The 13,168-nt window shown below is 37.5% G+C and overlaps 2 protein-coding genes and 1 long non-coding RNA gene across 3 annotated transcripts; all 3 read right to left on the bottom strand.

The window, feature by feature from the left end:
• Positions 1-80: 80 nt before the first annotated feature.
• Positions 81-1,175, bottom strand: LOC111644313 (uncharacterized). The gene is made up of 3 exons (XR_002759783.2): positions 1,059-1,175; positions 846-962; positions 81-188 (listed from the first exon to the last, which is right to left on the bottom strand). It is a non-coding gene; the product is annotated as an uncharacterized LOC111644313 (long non-coding RNA).
• A 4,005-nt stretch (positions 1,176-5,180) lies between these two features.
• LOC111644330 (retinal cone rhodopsin-sensitive cGMP 3',5'-cyclic phosphodiesterase subunit gamma-like) lies at positions 5,181-6,917 on the bottom strand. Its single transcript, XM_023393172.2, has 4 exons — positions 6,824-6,917; positions 5,901-6,018; positions 5,766-5,803; positions 5,181-5,662 (listed from the first exon to the last, which is right to left on the bottom strand). The coding sequence occupies exons 2-4, from the start codon at positions 6,008-6,010 to the stop codon at positions 5,586-5,588; spliced, it is 225 nt and encodes a 74-aa protein (XP_023248940.1). The 5' UTR covers positions 6,011-6,018; positions 6,824-6,917; the 3' UTR covers positions 5,181-5,585.
• Positions 6,918-10,182: 3,265 nt separating this feature from the next.
• LOC111644311 (retinal cone rhodopsin-sensitive cGMP 3',5'-cyclic phosphodiesterase subunit gamma-like) lies at positions 10,183-12,802 on the bottom strand. Its single transcript, XM_023393143.2, has 4 exons — positions 12,632-12,802; positions 11,086-11,197; positions 10,950-10,984; positions 10,183-10,848 (listed from the first exon to the last, which is right to left on the bottom strand). The coding sequence occupies exons 2-4, from the start codon at positions 11,193-11,195 to the stop codon at positions 10,772-10,774; spliced, it is 222 nt and encodes a 73-aa protein (XP_023248911.1). The 5' UTR covers positions 11,196-11,197; positions 12,632-12,802; the 3' UTR covers positions 10,183-10,771.
• Positions 12,803-13,168: the final 366 nt, after the last annotated feature.

Raw genomic sequence — 13,168 nt, 5'->3', positions numbered from 1 at the left:
AGAATAACATTCCCAGAGAGTTTACACATACATGACAATGACACAGTATCAACACAAGAATCACTGAAGCCCTCTTCTTCTTCTAGTCTGCTCCTTACGTTTTATTCACAATACTCAACTGCAGTTTCACAAACTCTCCACCAGGTGTCAGTGTGTGACCGTCTGTGGACTGAGGGGCGCTGTAGAACCTGGACAGAGAAACACAACATCAAACATTACTGACAAACAACTGGTTATTTAATTACATACGTTTGATGTGAAGTGCTGTATTGTTAAACAACAACAGTCCATTAAGCACACCGCTCTGTTTAATGCAAACAAACCTTAATCTATTTGTGAAATTTGACCATTTAAAATCTTATCGTTTTTCCACAAAGCATTTTTATCTCTTTAAACATAATTTAATGCTCTTTTCCACCGGAGGTTTACATTAGAACATCCGGCATAAAAAATAACGTTCAGTGAGCTTCATGTCTGTTCTCCCTACGAACCTCTGGGGATCCAGGTGAGCAGTGGAAACACCCTAAACGTTTCAATTAGTGACATTAAGTGTCGCTGTGATTAATATTTACAAGCCGAATTTACCACAACATCTTCAGAATGTGTTTAACCTCCTGAAGAAATGCGTGTCTTTCATTAATCACCATGGATTTACATATTTATTGAACTTGTGAACGGACACTGGTACAGACGGTTATACTGGCGGTGACTTTTACACTCATGAGAATTAACTGAATTAATTACAACTTTACACGGACAAAGTAAGTGAAAATATCAAATTAAACGGAGACAAACCACTCACTCAACTCAGTCGGGAACAACAAGGACAGAAGAATCCAGCTCACCTGAAGAGCTAGGCCTCAGGGTGACACTCGACGCACACGCTAGCTTCCGAATTAGCCTCCAGCTAGCGCCGCATCGCGTGCTCCTCAATTCAACATCCACGAGCCCGACACTTCGACCTACAGACAGGGAAATAAGTCACATGTTGCTCAGAAGTCTTTATAAGACTCTTTATACCGATGCCAAGTGAAAAATCTGTATAATTTGTTCCTTACCACTGCTGCGTTGCGCGTGGGAGGTAACGAGCGGTCAGGTAATTTCCAAATGTGCACGTGACCCTTCCGCTCACATCTACGTGACCTTGTAGTAAAGTGTGCAAAAATAACACGGCGGAAGCTGAGTCAATGTTTTTTATCCATTGATCATTAGATTTTCTTTTCAGAAACGAACAGGTATTTAAAAAAAGGAAAAAAATATTAGCGATTATTTTAATTTTACGCCGGAGTACTAGGGCCAGATCAATAAAGAACAATATCTGAAATTACAAGAATAAAGTTAAAGTATTATTGGAATAAAGTCAAAGGCTAATTTTGAGAGTAAAATCACAATGTTTCAAGAAAAAAAAGTCACGTTGTAAAGTTGTACTTTTATGAGAAAAGTCACAATTTTATGAGAATAAAGTCATAATTTTAGGTTCTGTGTTGTTTTAGACGCAAATGTCAGAGGCTTTAAAATGAGGAACATGGAGCATCCTGTTAAGTTACACTTCAGCAGAGGTTTCACAAATAAGGAAATACTTCATGGTTTGGTTCATCACCATCATCATCCTCATCATCAGGATGTTGAAGAGATTCTGCCAGTGACTCACCTTTCACCTGTTTTATTGGCTGCTGGTAATATTCCTAAAAAATGTTTTTTTTCTCTCAAAACTTTATATTTTTAATTCTTGTAATGAATGTCTTGTAACTTTATTTTTGTAATAATACGACTTTATTGCCATAATGATTTTATGCTCAAAATCTAGACTTTATTCTTGTAACTTCACTTTTTTTTTTCCTCAATGTGACCGTAATACTCCTGTAGAACTCAAAAATAAAAATTTAAATAGGCTCTTTTTCTTTTCCACGGTTAAAACGGGCAAGAAAAGTTTTAAGTTGTTTGATTTTCATTTTTTATTATAACAAAATATAAAATCACCAGAAAACATTAACAACGAAAAGGTCTGTTTTTTATTTTAAGACGGCTAAAATTGCTAACCCTATTGATCCCGAAGGAGAAATCAAAGTGTTATGTTTTCTCTTATATGCAGTCATGGAAATCATTGCTTTATCTTGGTCAACACTAGTGTAATTAATTTCCCGTTTGTTTCCATCCAGGACAAAAGCCAATCCTCCAAACTGATGCCACAGTTTTCTCAAAATGGCACCTGAAGTTTTGCCTTGCCTTAATGCCGCCATCTTTGTCAAGTCACAGCAACATTTTTCCAAGTGAGAGCTCAACTTGGCAGTTGTAGAGCGTAAGTTCACCAGCCTGTCTTCCACTCACAACAACCAAATTCCTTTAGTTTATAGCTTAAATTGTCTCAGTTTGGTAAAATTAGACCTCTGACTTCACGTCCACTGGGTTGGCGGTGGTGGCCTGAGATGGTGCAACCTGCTCCCCTTCTCCCGCCGGTCCCTGAGGGGAAGAACCGTCCTGGATGTCCTCATCGTCGTGTCTCTTACTCCCCACATCGTCATTGTGTGTTATGTATACAAAATGTTCAGTGGCATTCATTATCATTTAAATTAAATAAAAAAAAAAAAAAAATCTTTTGGATTTATTTAATCTTTTTCAAATCAATTATCTGGGACAGTAATGTACTTAATGAAAATACCTGGGTTCTGTGACGGCTACATTTGTGGAAATTGAAATTCTGCAGTGTTGAAATATTGTATTGTATTGACCTAATTCATAACAAAGAGTGACACCATGCAGCCTGGCACTAATTTTACATTTACAATATGAAATAAGTGACTTAATTAATACATTTAAATATGAACAAAGCGGAAAAGGCTTTGGTGGATCAAAGTGGTAAGACCATGAAAAACACATCATCATGGACAAAATCTCAGTGTAAAAAATTACCAAAAGGTATTAAAATGCACTTTAATACCTGACTGATTTCTATTGTCCCTTTTTATAATTAATAACGATTTTATGTATTTTTTCTCTTAAATGTATAATTGTTTATTATGTGTATTATTTATTTTATTAAACTTATTAATTCCTCCATCTTCTTTCCTCTGACCAATAGTTCTATTATAACTGCTTGCTCAGTTGTTCCTATAGTTAATGCACTTATCCTGAATGTGGTTTATGCCCTTTTGACTGTTACAAAGATTGTTTATTATTGTGTTCTTTTGACAGGGACAAGTAATCCATCAATTAGTGTTAAAATGCCCGAGCTTTGTGCAGCAACAGGCTGCAATAACAACAAAAACGGATCTGTCTTTTCTTTCCCAAAGGATGCAGAGAGGTGAGTCTAGACAGGTATAGATTGTATTATTGGCTGCTGTCACATTTCATGCCAGTTGCCTTCACTTGAGGGAGGGGCTGAGGGACAGCACCCACCGGAACTGTCTCATTTCATTGGTGCTGCCTGTAGTGCAGCATCTTCTCTATAGAGGATCTTTGACAGTTAAATCCTGAGACTCACTTCTAATAATACATCCATGGTGGTCTTCGGAAGGTGAGTGTTACAATTTAAAGTGTCCCGTGCAACACAGGCGTAAGTTCCTGCGTCTTGCATATCCAATACAGATAAAAGAAAATATAGCGTATAATCACAAATAAATTGCATAAATAAAATGTGTAAACAAATATATCAAATGACAACATAAAATATTTTTATGGCAGTTCGTGTTGTTGGGCTCCCTGAGAGGGATGTGCTTGGCTAAAGAGACAGAACTCAAGGTGTTGTTTAAGACTTTAAATTCAAATTGTATTTTTTGTTTTTTTATTCTAAACCACAAGAAAAGCCATCGTTTGTTGAGACCCTGGAAGACAAATAGCTTGTCTATGCAACAAATCAATACATTCAATTATTTAGGATTATTTATTTAATCCTGTTAATTTATCTTTGTTTCCAGTTCTTGTCCATATGACATAAATAGCTCTGTCGTTGGGTTGTGGTCTAAACTCTCCCTCCTGATGTGCAAATAAGTATTTACCAATATAAATAAAAAAATTCAAAAATTAATGTATGTTGTAAAATGTACAGCTGGGAGTTTAGGTTGAGATGACCCTGAAGTGTGCGTCGTTTCTTTAAGCAGAGGGGTGTTAGGCGACGTCTTTGGTTTATTTCCCTTATTTATTCTTCTTCAGTGTTAAGTTTGTTTCATGTTTCTGGCCAAAAGATCATATGACAATGTTTTTAGGTAGAATCACGATCCACGATCTGAATCTGGAGTCTCCCCACAGATTTAGTTGAACTTGTGATCACATGAGTAGTTGTGTAAAGCCCGTCACTTCATGATTTATGACTTCCGGTCCTATTCTTCGCCCACAATACCGTCTTTTGCTTAACAGTTGTGTCACAACCAATCGCACCTTTTTGCTCAGTTCATATTGTGTATTTGTTTGGACAGCGATTTATATTATTTATTTATCAGGTGCAACATGTAAGTACTTTAATTTGAAAGTGCAGTCGCTTCCTCTGCTGGTCCCGCCTCGTGCCCATTGCAACTCCGCTGCACGTGGTAGTTCGTGTTCTGCTCAGGTGGAGAGCTGGTACCTGTGCCAATACGTCACGCTCTGCCATGGGCAGCTGCAGTGAGCGGGTTAGCTGTTTAACAGTTAACGGGCTGGTTAACAGCTGGTTAAATATCTAAATATAGCAGCTTTTTAATCTGTGCGATTCATCGTCCACGATGTGATGGTCTGATCGCCCCTAGTTGGTTGTTTTTCTTCCTGTCTTTGTTTTTCCCACTTCTGTGATCGTCTTCCCATCCTGATGTTTCATCTGCTCCCAATTAACTTGTCCACTGTGGTTCATACAGAGCAGCACATTTCTAATACAGAAGATTTACTCACGTTTGTGTTTCATCACTGATTCTGTCATAATGTTTCCTTGTTGGGATTAAATCATTAAATCCCCAGTGGAGACTGTGATTTGTCTCCAGCTCTTCACATATAGTTTAACCCTATCTATCTATCTATCTATCTATCTATCTATCTCTGAAGAGTCTCCTTCTACTGACATTATAATGAATACTGTCCCTCTTCACTGCAGCGCTAATATCATCCTGGCTGAGTTACTGAGGTAAAAAAGTAAAGAGACAATTGAAAAAAAAAAACCACATGTAACATAACAGACTGAGGGAAAAAACTTTTATTGAGTGTGTGTATATATATATATATATATATATATATATATAAATAAACATGAATATAATGAGGCTGTGGCTGTATGAAGAATAAAGATGAACTAAAGGAAATAAAACATGGCTGGATAAACTATTTTGATTAATGATCAAAAAACAATGAAGATTGTTAGAGTAAGAGGTAGTTTCTCATTTACTGTATGTTTATTGAAAAAATAATATTTATATATTCAAACAGCAACTACAAAAATAAATATAATAGTAGATTTATCCACTGTGTTTGGTGCCGGACCCTGACGCTGCAGAGACATGTCTGATCCAGGTGAAATCATTTCTCCAGCTCTTTATATTCAGCTCTTGTTAAACCACAGTGATACTGTGAGGTCACATCTGTCACATCTGTCCAGGACCAGGGTCGGCGCCCCTCATCTAACAGGTCTACACGATGCCAAACTGAGCCAGGTCGCTCAGCTCCATGTCACCGAACGCCTCCCAGGGGCAGACCACGGCAGAGTCTGCAGGACAGAAGAAGAAGAAGAAGAAGAACCCAAAAGATGAATCAGGACTAAATATCTGAACCTGGAATATTTCCAGACTAAATATAAAATTCACCCTCACCTCCAAGACCCTCCATCCCCGGGACATCGTTGTCGAACCTGTGGGAAAAAAACAACAAAAACCAAAGTGAAATATTCCATGAATGTCCAAGTCGGTTGAGGAAATGGAGCAGTGGAGGGAAACGATCACACTCACCCCTTCTGTCCAGCTTTAGGAGCCTTGCTCTTGAACTGCCTGGTCTCCTTCTGCTTGAACTTGGGGGGAGCGGCTTTGCCACCTTCACCTGCTGCTGCTGCTGCGTTCATCTCGGAGACTTGAGAACAAACAAACATGTCACTCATCATAAATCCTGCAGGGGAGGGACGTGGATCTTCTGCACCACCACGACTCACACTTCATCCCTTCATCTCATTTCTATTAATAACACGCCTTCATGCCTGTTGACGTGTCATAAACACTCTCCATATTTTACAGTGCTAATCCTGTTAGCGTCGGTCTCTAAACCAAAGATCAGGTCACAACATGTCCGAGCGTCAGGGATCAGTGTGCAGGACCTGAGGATCAAAATCTGCCCCCGAACAAGATTGCACTGATCCATGTCGTGTTCTGGGACGAGGCTGGATTATGAGGAGGATTATAATCTATTTTTCAAAGATAATATTCATCTCATTTAGCTGCCGAACATCCCTAAACCTGATCTCCACCAGAGGATCTACAGTACAATATTTACAGATGAATCTTGTGGCACTTCTGCACCTTCACACACAAGATACAGAAAACAGCTTCAGTTCATTTCTTAACCACAGGCAAAAACACAGAGGAAAACACCGGACAGTTTTACTTCTTAAATGAATAAATTAACTATTGTATTATCATTTTTGATGTGTTTTTGTTGCTTATTCAGTTGATCTCATCCTTTCATCTTTTTTCAGATTCAGATTCAGATCTAATATCTATGAAATTGAGGAAAGACCATGTTGGGTTGGAGAGATGTTGAAGTTACAGTTCTGGTCTCTTTCCACAACCTGTGCTCATGTTTAATGAATTTAAATGAGAAATATTTTGAAAAGCAATATTGAATTTAAGGAGATCGGATAGTAACGGAGAAATGCACTTACTTGTTGTTTTCCTGGACGACTGGACGTCAAAGAAGAAGAAGCAAAAAAGCAACTACAAGACAAAGACGGAGTCCTCTTTCTTCTTGCAGTCTGTCTCTTCTGTCTCATCATCGTGTCCTCACCCTGTCTTTATAGTCTTGGTTTAACCCCCTCCCACTTATTGCTTGGAGCTAACAAAAGCCACAGGGGCTGGCTGGAAGTATTCTGAGTGAAGGCTTATAAGTAATCCTGATAAGTCAAAGATAATCATAGGGGTCTCAGAGGGTCAGTCATTAGTAAATCACTAGTCATATATTTCAACTGTCTTTTCTTTCTCAGTGTTTCCCAAAAAAATCTAAATAAGAAGAATAAAACTCTTTAAAAAAAAAAGTAAATGTAAATATTAAATTGAAAATGGTTTGAGTCTGATGATCAACATAAACAAAACTTTATTAACACACAAGCTCATTAATTTTCATCAGTACAGGTTTGGTTCAGGACACCACGATGAGTAAACAGAGGATTACAGGTAATAATCTCTTTCACCGTCGTTCAAGCTGCGAAGTCCGAGGGAGCATGAGACCTTTGCATAACAAGGAAGATATTAGGGCTCAACTGTGAAACGTGTTCGGCTTTACATGATCTTATGAGCTGCAGTGATGCAACATGAGGCGACACGTCCATGTGAGCAAAAAATGAGACAGAAATGAATTTTAAATGTGTTATACTTATGAGTGTGTACAGTTTGATGTGGTGTGTTTGTGTGTAATATACATCATACATACTAAACCTCAATGCTATTCTATCTATTTTGTCCACACACATTTTATTTTATTATTATTAGTTGTTTTTTCTACTGAGACCCTCTGCAATTATTTTCATTATTTCATTTATTTCTTTTATTTTTTCCATTTTTTAAATCACTTAGTTTTTTCTCTTACATGTTTGTTGTTGCGTCTGTTGTGTGTTTGTGAGTTGTGAACAATAAATCTGGATTTTCTTTGTATATATATATATATATAGATATTTCTTATATTTCAGTGACTGAACATCTTTCCATAGTTTATATTTTACATAATGTGTAAACATAATAAAATGTAAAAACTGTGACATCAACCATGTCTCCATTCACCTCAGCAGGATTATCCATAAGGCTGTTTAAAAATACACCCACTCCCATTAGGAATGAGTGGATTATATACAAGAGTGTGTGGTTTATAGATATTGGAAGTGAAGACACAGAACTTTTAACACTCAGTTACAGTAAGACACGTTGATAAATAATGACGGAGTTTAAGTAGAAACTGATTAATCTCTACATCAAATTCATTTTCTTTATGAATGAAAATCTGAATAGTACTGAATCAAGCAATTTAGCACTGAATGACAAAACAATGATTAAAAAATAAATAGAATAGAAAGTTTTCACTTTGTGAATGGAACAAACTTTACTACATCTTCTCAGGTTATTCATAACAATCAGTGAGAAATGGAAGTAATTTTGAATTTAATTTAATGAACTGATCATCATCAAATCACACATGGAGATACAACCCCTGGCAAAAATTATGGAATCACCGCTCTTGGAGGATGTTCATTCAATTGTTTAATTTTGTAGAAAAAAAGCAAATCACAGACATGCCACAAAACTATCATTATTTAAAATGCCAACCTTCTGGCTTTAAGAAACAATAAACGAAATAAAGAAAAGTGTTGTAGTCAGTCACAATTGCTTTTTTAGATCAAGCAGAGGAAAATGTAATGTAATTTGCAGTTCTAAAACAAACTTAAAGCAATATGTCTTGAAAACAGAAAATGCACAACAAAACAAATGGGGAACAAATGGGCAGAAACTGGAGTCAATGTCTGTGACCGAACTGTAAGAAATCGCCTAAAGGAAATAGGATTTACATACAGAAAAGCCAAACGAAAGCCATCATTAACACCTAAACAGAAAAGACCAAGGTTACGGTGGACTAAAGAAAAGCATTTATGGACTGTGGATGACTGGATGAAAGTGATATTCAGTGATGAATCGCGAATCTGCATTGGGCAAGGTGATGATACTGGAACTTTTGTTTGGTGCCGTTCCAATTAAATTTATGAAGACGACAGCCTGAAGAAAACATGCAAATTTCCACAGTCATTGATGATATGGGGCTGCATGTAGGCAAAGGCACGGGGGAGATGGCAGTCATTACATCTTCAATAAATGCACAAGTTTACATTGAAATTTATGGACACTTTTCTTATTCCATCAACTGAAAGGATGTTTGGTGATGATGACATTATTTTTCAAGATGATAATGCATCTTGCCATAGGGCAAAAGACGTGAAAACTTTCCTTCAAGAAAGACCTAAAGGAGTTTTTTTAAATCGAAAACAACTGGACTAGGTTATTTGTCTGGGAAGACGTTTCACCTCTCATCCAAGAGGCTTCATCAGTTCGTGTACGCATCTGACCAGGCTAGGACTGGTACTGTGATTAGTTTTTCATTCTACGAAATTAAGCAACTGCATGAACATCCTCCAAGAGTGGTGATTCCATAATTTTTGCCAGGGGTTGCAGAAGAGCACATCATCAACAAAGAAGAGAGGGAGAGTTAGCTGTATGTGCTAATGAACCTGTTTGCCTTGCAGTCTGTACATGGGGGATTAGTGTAACCTGGTTTGAAAAACCCTTTCAAAACAAAAGTATTGAGGCAGGATGATTCAGTGTCTCGCTTCACTTCACCATAAATCTCATGACCAGCCCAAACCTCACGGCATCACTCTATCAGAGAGGTGTGGCACTGGTTTTGAATACAGGATGTGTTTAAAAATCTGCCACAATAGGAACAGTGGTATAATTATTTTTATAAGCTTTATTGAATAAAATAATAATAACAGCACTTTAGCCTGTTTCATGATGGTGTCAGATTAAATCCATCCACACAATTGCAATACCTTGGATTCTCCAGCAGAAGTCGCCATTTCCCACTTTATCAAATTCTTCAAACTAGTGATCCTAGTGAAGTTTCATTTCTCATCAATAAGCTGAAGATTATTGGTGAGAGGGTTTTCAGCAGTTATCCTCTTAAAATTAACTTCCTGTTGATAAATGGATGACACCCAGACTTTCCCAAAGACAAATTATTTTGTGTAACTTTCTACCTGCACATGGTGAGTACCTTTTGTTTTATAACTCTCTCTTAAATCAATATTTATGTATTTTTAAAAACATTTTGGTTCATTTTTTTTGATCCACTGGAATATAAAAATCAGTCACCGTAAAACAACAATACAACAACCTACAGTCAACTGTGTGTTACTGTACTGAAGTTGTGATTTTACATCTGAAGGGAAGATGATGCTGAGAATGAAGACAGACCAGAATAATGTGACTAAAATACACTTTATTGTTAGATATACAACATAAACACAAAGCACACAACTCTACTTGATGTGATTAGGAAGCTGGCTAGCAAGCTAGCAAGCTAGATAGATAGATACTTTGTTTTTGTCTTGAGATAGTCTACTCCACTTTAAAGATGTGTTGATCCCTAATTGTTCCCCTGTTGTCCCTGTAGTTAAACCCAAGCAGTGGTACAGCGTGTTACACTTTTACACAGGTGATGGGCTAAACAGGACAACAAGGCTACAACAGAGACTTCCTGAGACTTCATTCAGATGTAGACAAAGATAATACAGAGCTCAGAGAGATGGTAAAACTTCCAGGTGAAGAGGTGCAGACGTGGCCCAGGACAGGAGAAGAGTCATCCTTGGGGGCTGCCGTCCAAGAGCTTTCTCCTCCATTATCAAGGAGAGAGAGAAAATCCCTCTCTTCTCATCAGCTGTTCTGAAATGGTATCAATATCAGGCTGATCTACTCACCCGAAATGGGGGAGAATCCCTGAGGAGAGCAAAACAAAGAAAAAAGCTGCTGGATTGCAGCCACCAGGAATAAACTGTTTCCATGTGGCACCAGTTCTAGACGATGCCAAACTGAGCCAGATCACTCAGCTCCATGTCACCAAACGCCTCCCAGGGGCAGATGACCTCCACACCTACGAGAGAAAAACCAGAAGTTAATTCACCCTGTTGTATCTAATACATTAGAATCAGTTATCGGTTTCCTGTATCAGTTCTTGCTGTGATCAATCGTTACCTCCAAGGCCATCCATTCCTGGAACATCATCGAATCTAAAGACAGAGAAATGAAGAAGTGAAGTTGAGATGAGCCATCGCCGTTATCTCACAGTTACAGTTACCTTAATATGTAGTGGTGTTTTTTCTATACTCACCCCTTCTGTCCAGCTTTGGGAGCCTTGCTCTTGAACTGCCTGGTCACCTTCTGCTTGAACTTGGGGGGAGCGGCCTTGGTGCCTCCAGGTGCTGCTACTGCGGCATTCATGTCTATGAAAACAACAAAGACTTATTAAAGAGAACGAGAACCGAAAAGTACTTAGATAAATATATTGAAATATGTCTGATGACCCTAAGTTACCTATTCAGGCTACAAGCCCATCCTCAACTAATCCACTTAGTCTAAATGTCTTAGGTCATAGCTCTTGCTGCTGTAATCAGTCATAATTAGGTGACTATATTTACTTTAAGCTGTCAGTTATGTCTGTTCTGTTACCGGCTAAAGATGTTCTAATAATGGAAGGACAGTGTGAGAGTGGATCTGAAGTTTGGGATGTCAATACAAACCAAACTTGTAATGACCTGAAAGAATAAGTCAACATTTTTATAAATATGCTTATGTCTGTGCATTAAGTAAGGTGATTAGCTTAGTTTAGTTTAGCATAAAGCCAAAGTGAGGGGAAACAGGTAGCCTGGTCCAAAATTCAAAAACACATCTAACAAACAACTCCAGGCCTCACTAATAATAAAACATGTTGTATTTCCTTTAACTAATCCACACACAAATATATAAACAACACGTTGTGATTTTGCAGGTGTTGTAAAGTCCAACTTTACTTTACAAAACATAAATAATATTTTTTGCACATCTTAATTGCAAAGTGTTAAATAGTGACTTAATTAAAGTGTTAATGGGTGACAATATTTTGTACTTTGAAGCGAGCTAGTTGATAAGCACTTCCTGTCTGTGCTAAACAACAAAATGCAAACTCATATTTTTTTAAATGCCTCAGAACTTTTCCTTAGAGCCTCAAAAGTAAAGTAAAATCATTTCAATCAAGTTTTCAGTTAATAACTTAAACACATGAAAAAAACAGTCAATATTACCATTAGTATTTAATATGGGGAAAAAGTGTCAAGACATTTTATTTGAACTGTAACGATGAAAACTACAAGACGTCATGACTAAGCAGGAAAATACATAAAAACATTAATAATGAGCATCGAACTGGATTAATGAATATTTACAATCACTCAAGTAAAAATGTGCCAGTGCCACATGGTGCTCAGTATTTCTGATGCAGAGTGCCATCTGGTTTAGTCAGTATTTCATAAATTGAAATATAAATAGGATAAATAGAAATCAAAAAGCATAGCTGCAGACAGCCAAATGTAGAATAACAAAAATTAAAAAGCTGCATTTAATAAAAGTAGGAATAAGAATAAAAGATCTAAGTGCATCAGTAACAGCAGGACAGTGTGTAATTTTAAAGGTGGAGTGCAATAACAACTGTGCAAAAAGTCCTCACAAAGAAAACTTCATGACTCTAAGATCAACAATTTATCATCACATCTAATTTGACAGAAACATATTTAAAAGAAATGATTGTTTTCTTTATTCTACTTGACCTCTTTAAGACATGCAGCAGCTACAGACTACAGCTACAGTGTGTGCTGCCGTAAGGTGTCAGCAGAGAGTCTCACCTGTGTGTTAGTTGGTGGGAGTCGGGGTGAGGCAAAGTGAAGCAAGATGGAAGAGCTGAGCAAAGGAAGAAGTACAAAACAAAGAGAAGGTTCTCTTTCTTTTTGCACTCTCTCTGTCTCTTTCTCTCTCCCTCAGTCACAGTGTTTATATACCTGCCGTGGTCATTCACAAAGCTGTTAATGGAGTTGAGGTGGATTACTTTCTGGGATAATCTTATGACCGTGAGAACAGCCGGTACCTATGGCACAACATATACAGCCCACGTCAGGACCCTGAGTCTGTGGGTGTTTACCAGACGTGAGGCGTTTTGGGTCATTGAGCAAACTGCTCGTCACGTAAGTTTATTCATAGTGTTGCCTTTCATTAGAGCAGAGGGGAATGAAAACAAGGAAAAACAAGACATTGGATGGATAAATGTGCAGTAGCAAAATGGACAGAACAATAAAGTGGTTAATAACAGACAATGAAATGAAAACACAGGTGAAAATTACGGTTTTTATGATATTTTTAGCAAAATTCACTGAGACTGTGAATGT

Source organism: Seriola lalandi, unplaced genomic scaffold (genome assembly GCF_002814215.2).
Source record: "Seriola lalandi dorsalis isolate HSWRI2012SDOR001 ecotype SW California unplaced genomic scaffold, Sedor1 jcf7180002054929, whole genome shotgun sequence".
In the NCBI taxonomy this organism is placed as follows: Eukaryota; Metazoa; Chordata; class Actinopteri; order Carangiformes; family Carangidae; genus Seriola; species Seriola lalandi.
Note: the sequence above shows the minus strand (reverse complement) of the source record. Positions and strands in the feature narration are given on the sequence as shown.

What these genes read in the sequence shown, in the direction of transcription:
- LOC111644330 (XM_023393172.2), bottom strand. Translation starts at nt 6,010, where the DNA reads ATGAACGCAGCAGCAGCAGCAGGTGAAGGTGGCAAAGCCGCTCCCCCC. An exon ending in CCTAAAGCTGGACAGAAGGG is followed by an intron (nt 5,804 to 5,900) that starts GTGAGTGTGATC and finishes TTTTTCCCACAG; the next exon opens with GTTCGACAACGATGTCCCGG. An exon ending in GGGGATGGAGGGTCTTGGAG is followed by an intron (nt 5,663 to 5,765) that starts GTGAGGGTGAAT and finishes TCTGTCCTGCAG; the next exon opens with ACTCTGCCGTGGTCTGCCCC.
- LOC111644311 (XM_023393143.2), bottom strand. Translation starts at nt 11,195, where the DNA reads ATGAATGCCGCAGTAGCAGCACCTGGAGGCACCAAGGCCGCTCCCCCC. An exon ending in CCCAAAGCTGGACAGAAGGG is followed by an intron (nt 10,985 to 11,085) that starts GTGAGTATAGAA and finishes CTCTGTCTTTAG; the next exon opens with ATTCGATGATGTTCCAGGAA. An exon ending in AGGAATGGATGGCCTTGGAG is followed by an intron (nt 10,849 to 10,949) that starts GTAACGATTGAT and finishes TTTCTCTCGTAG; the next exon opens with GTGTGGAGGTCATCTGCCCC.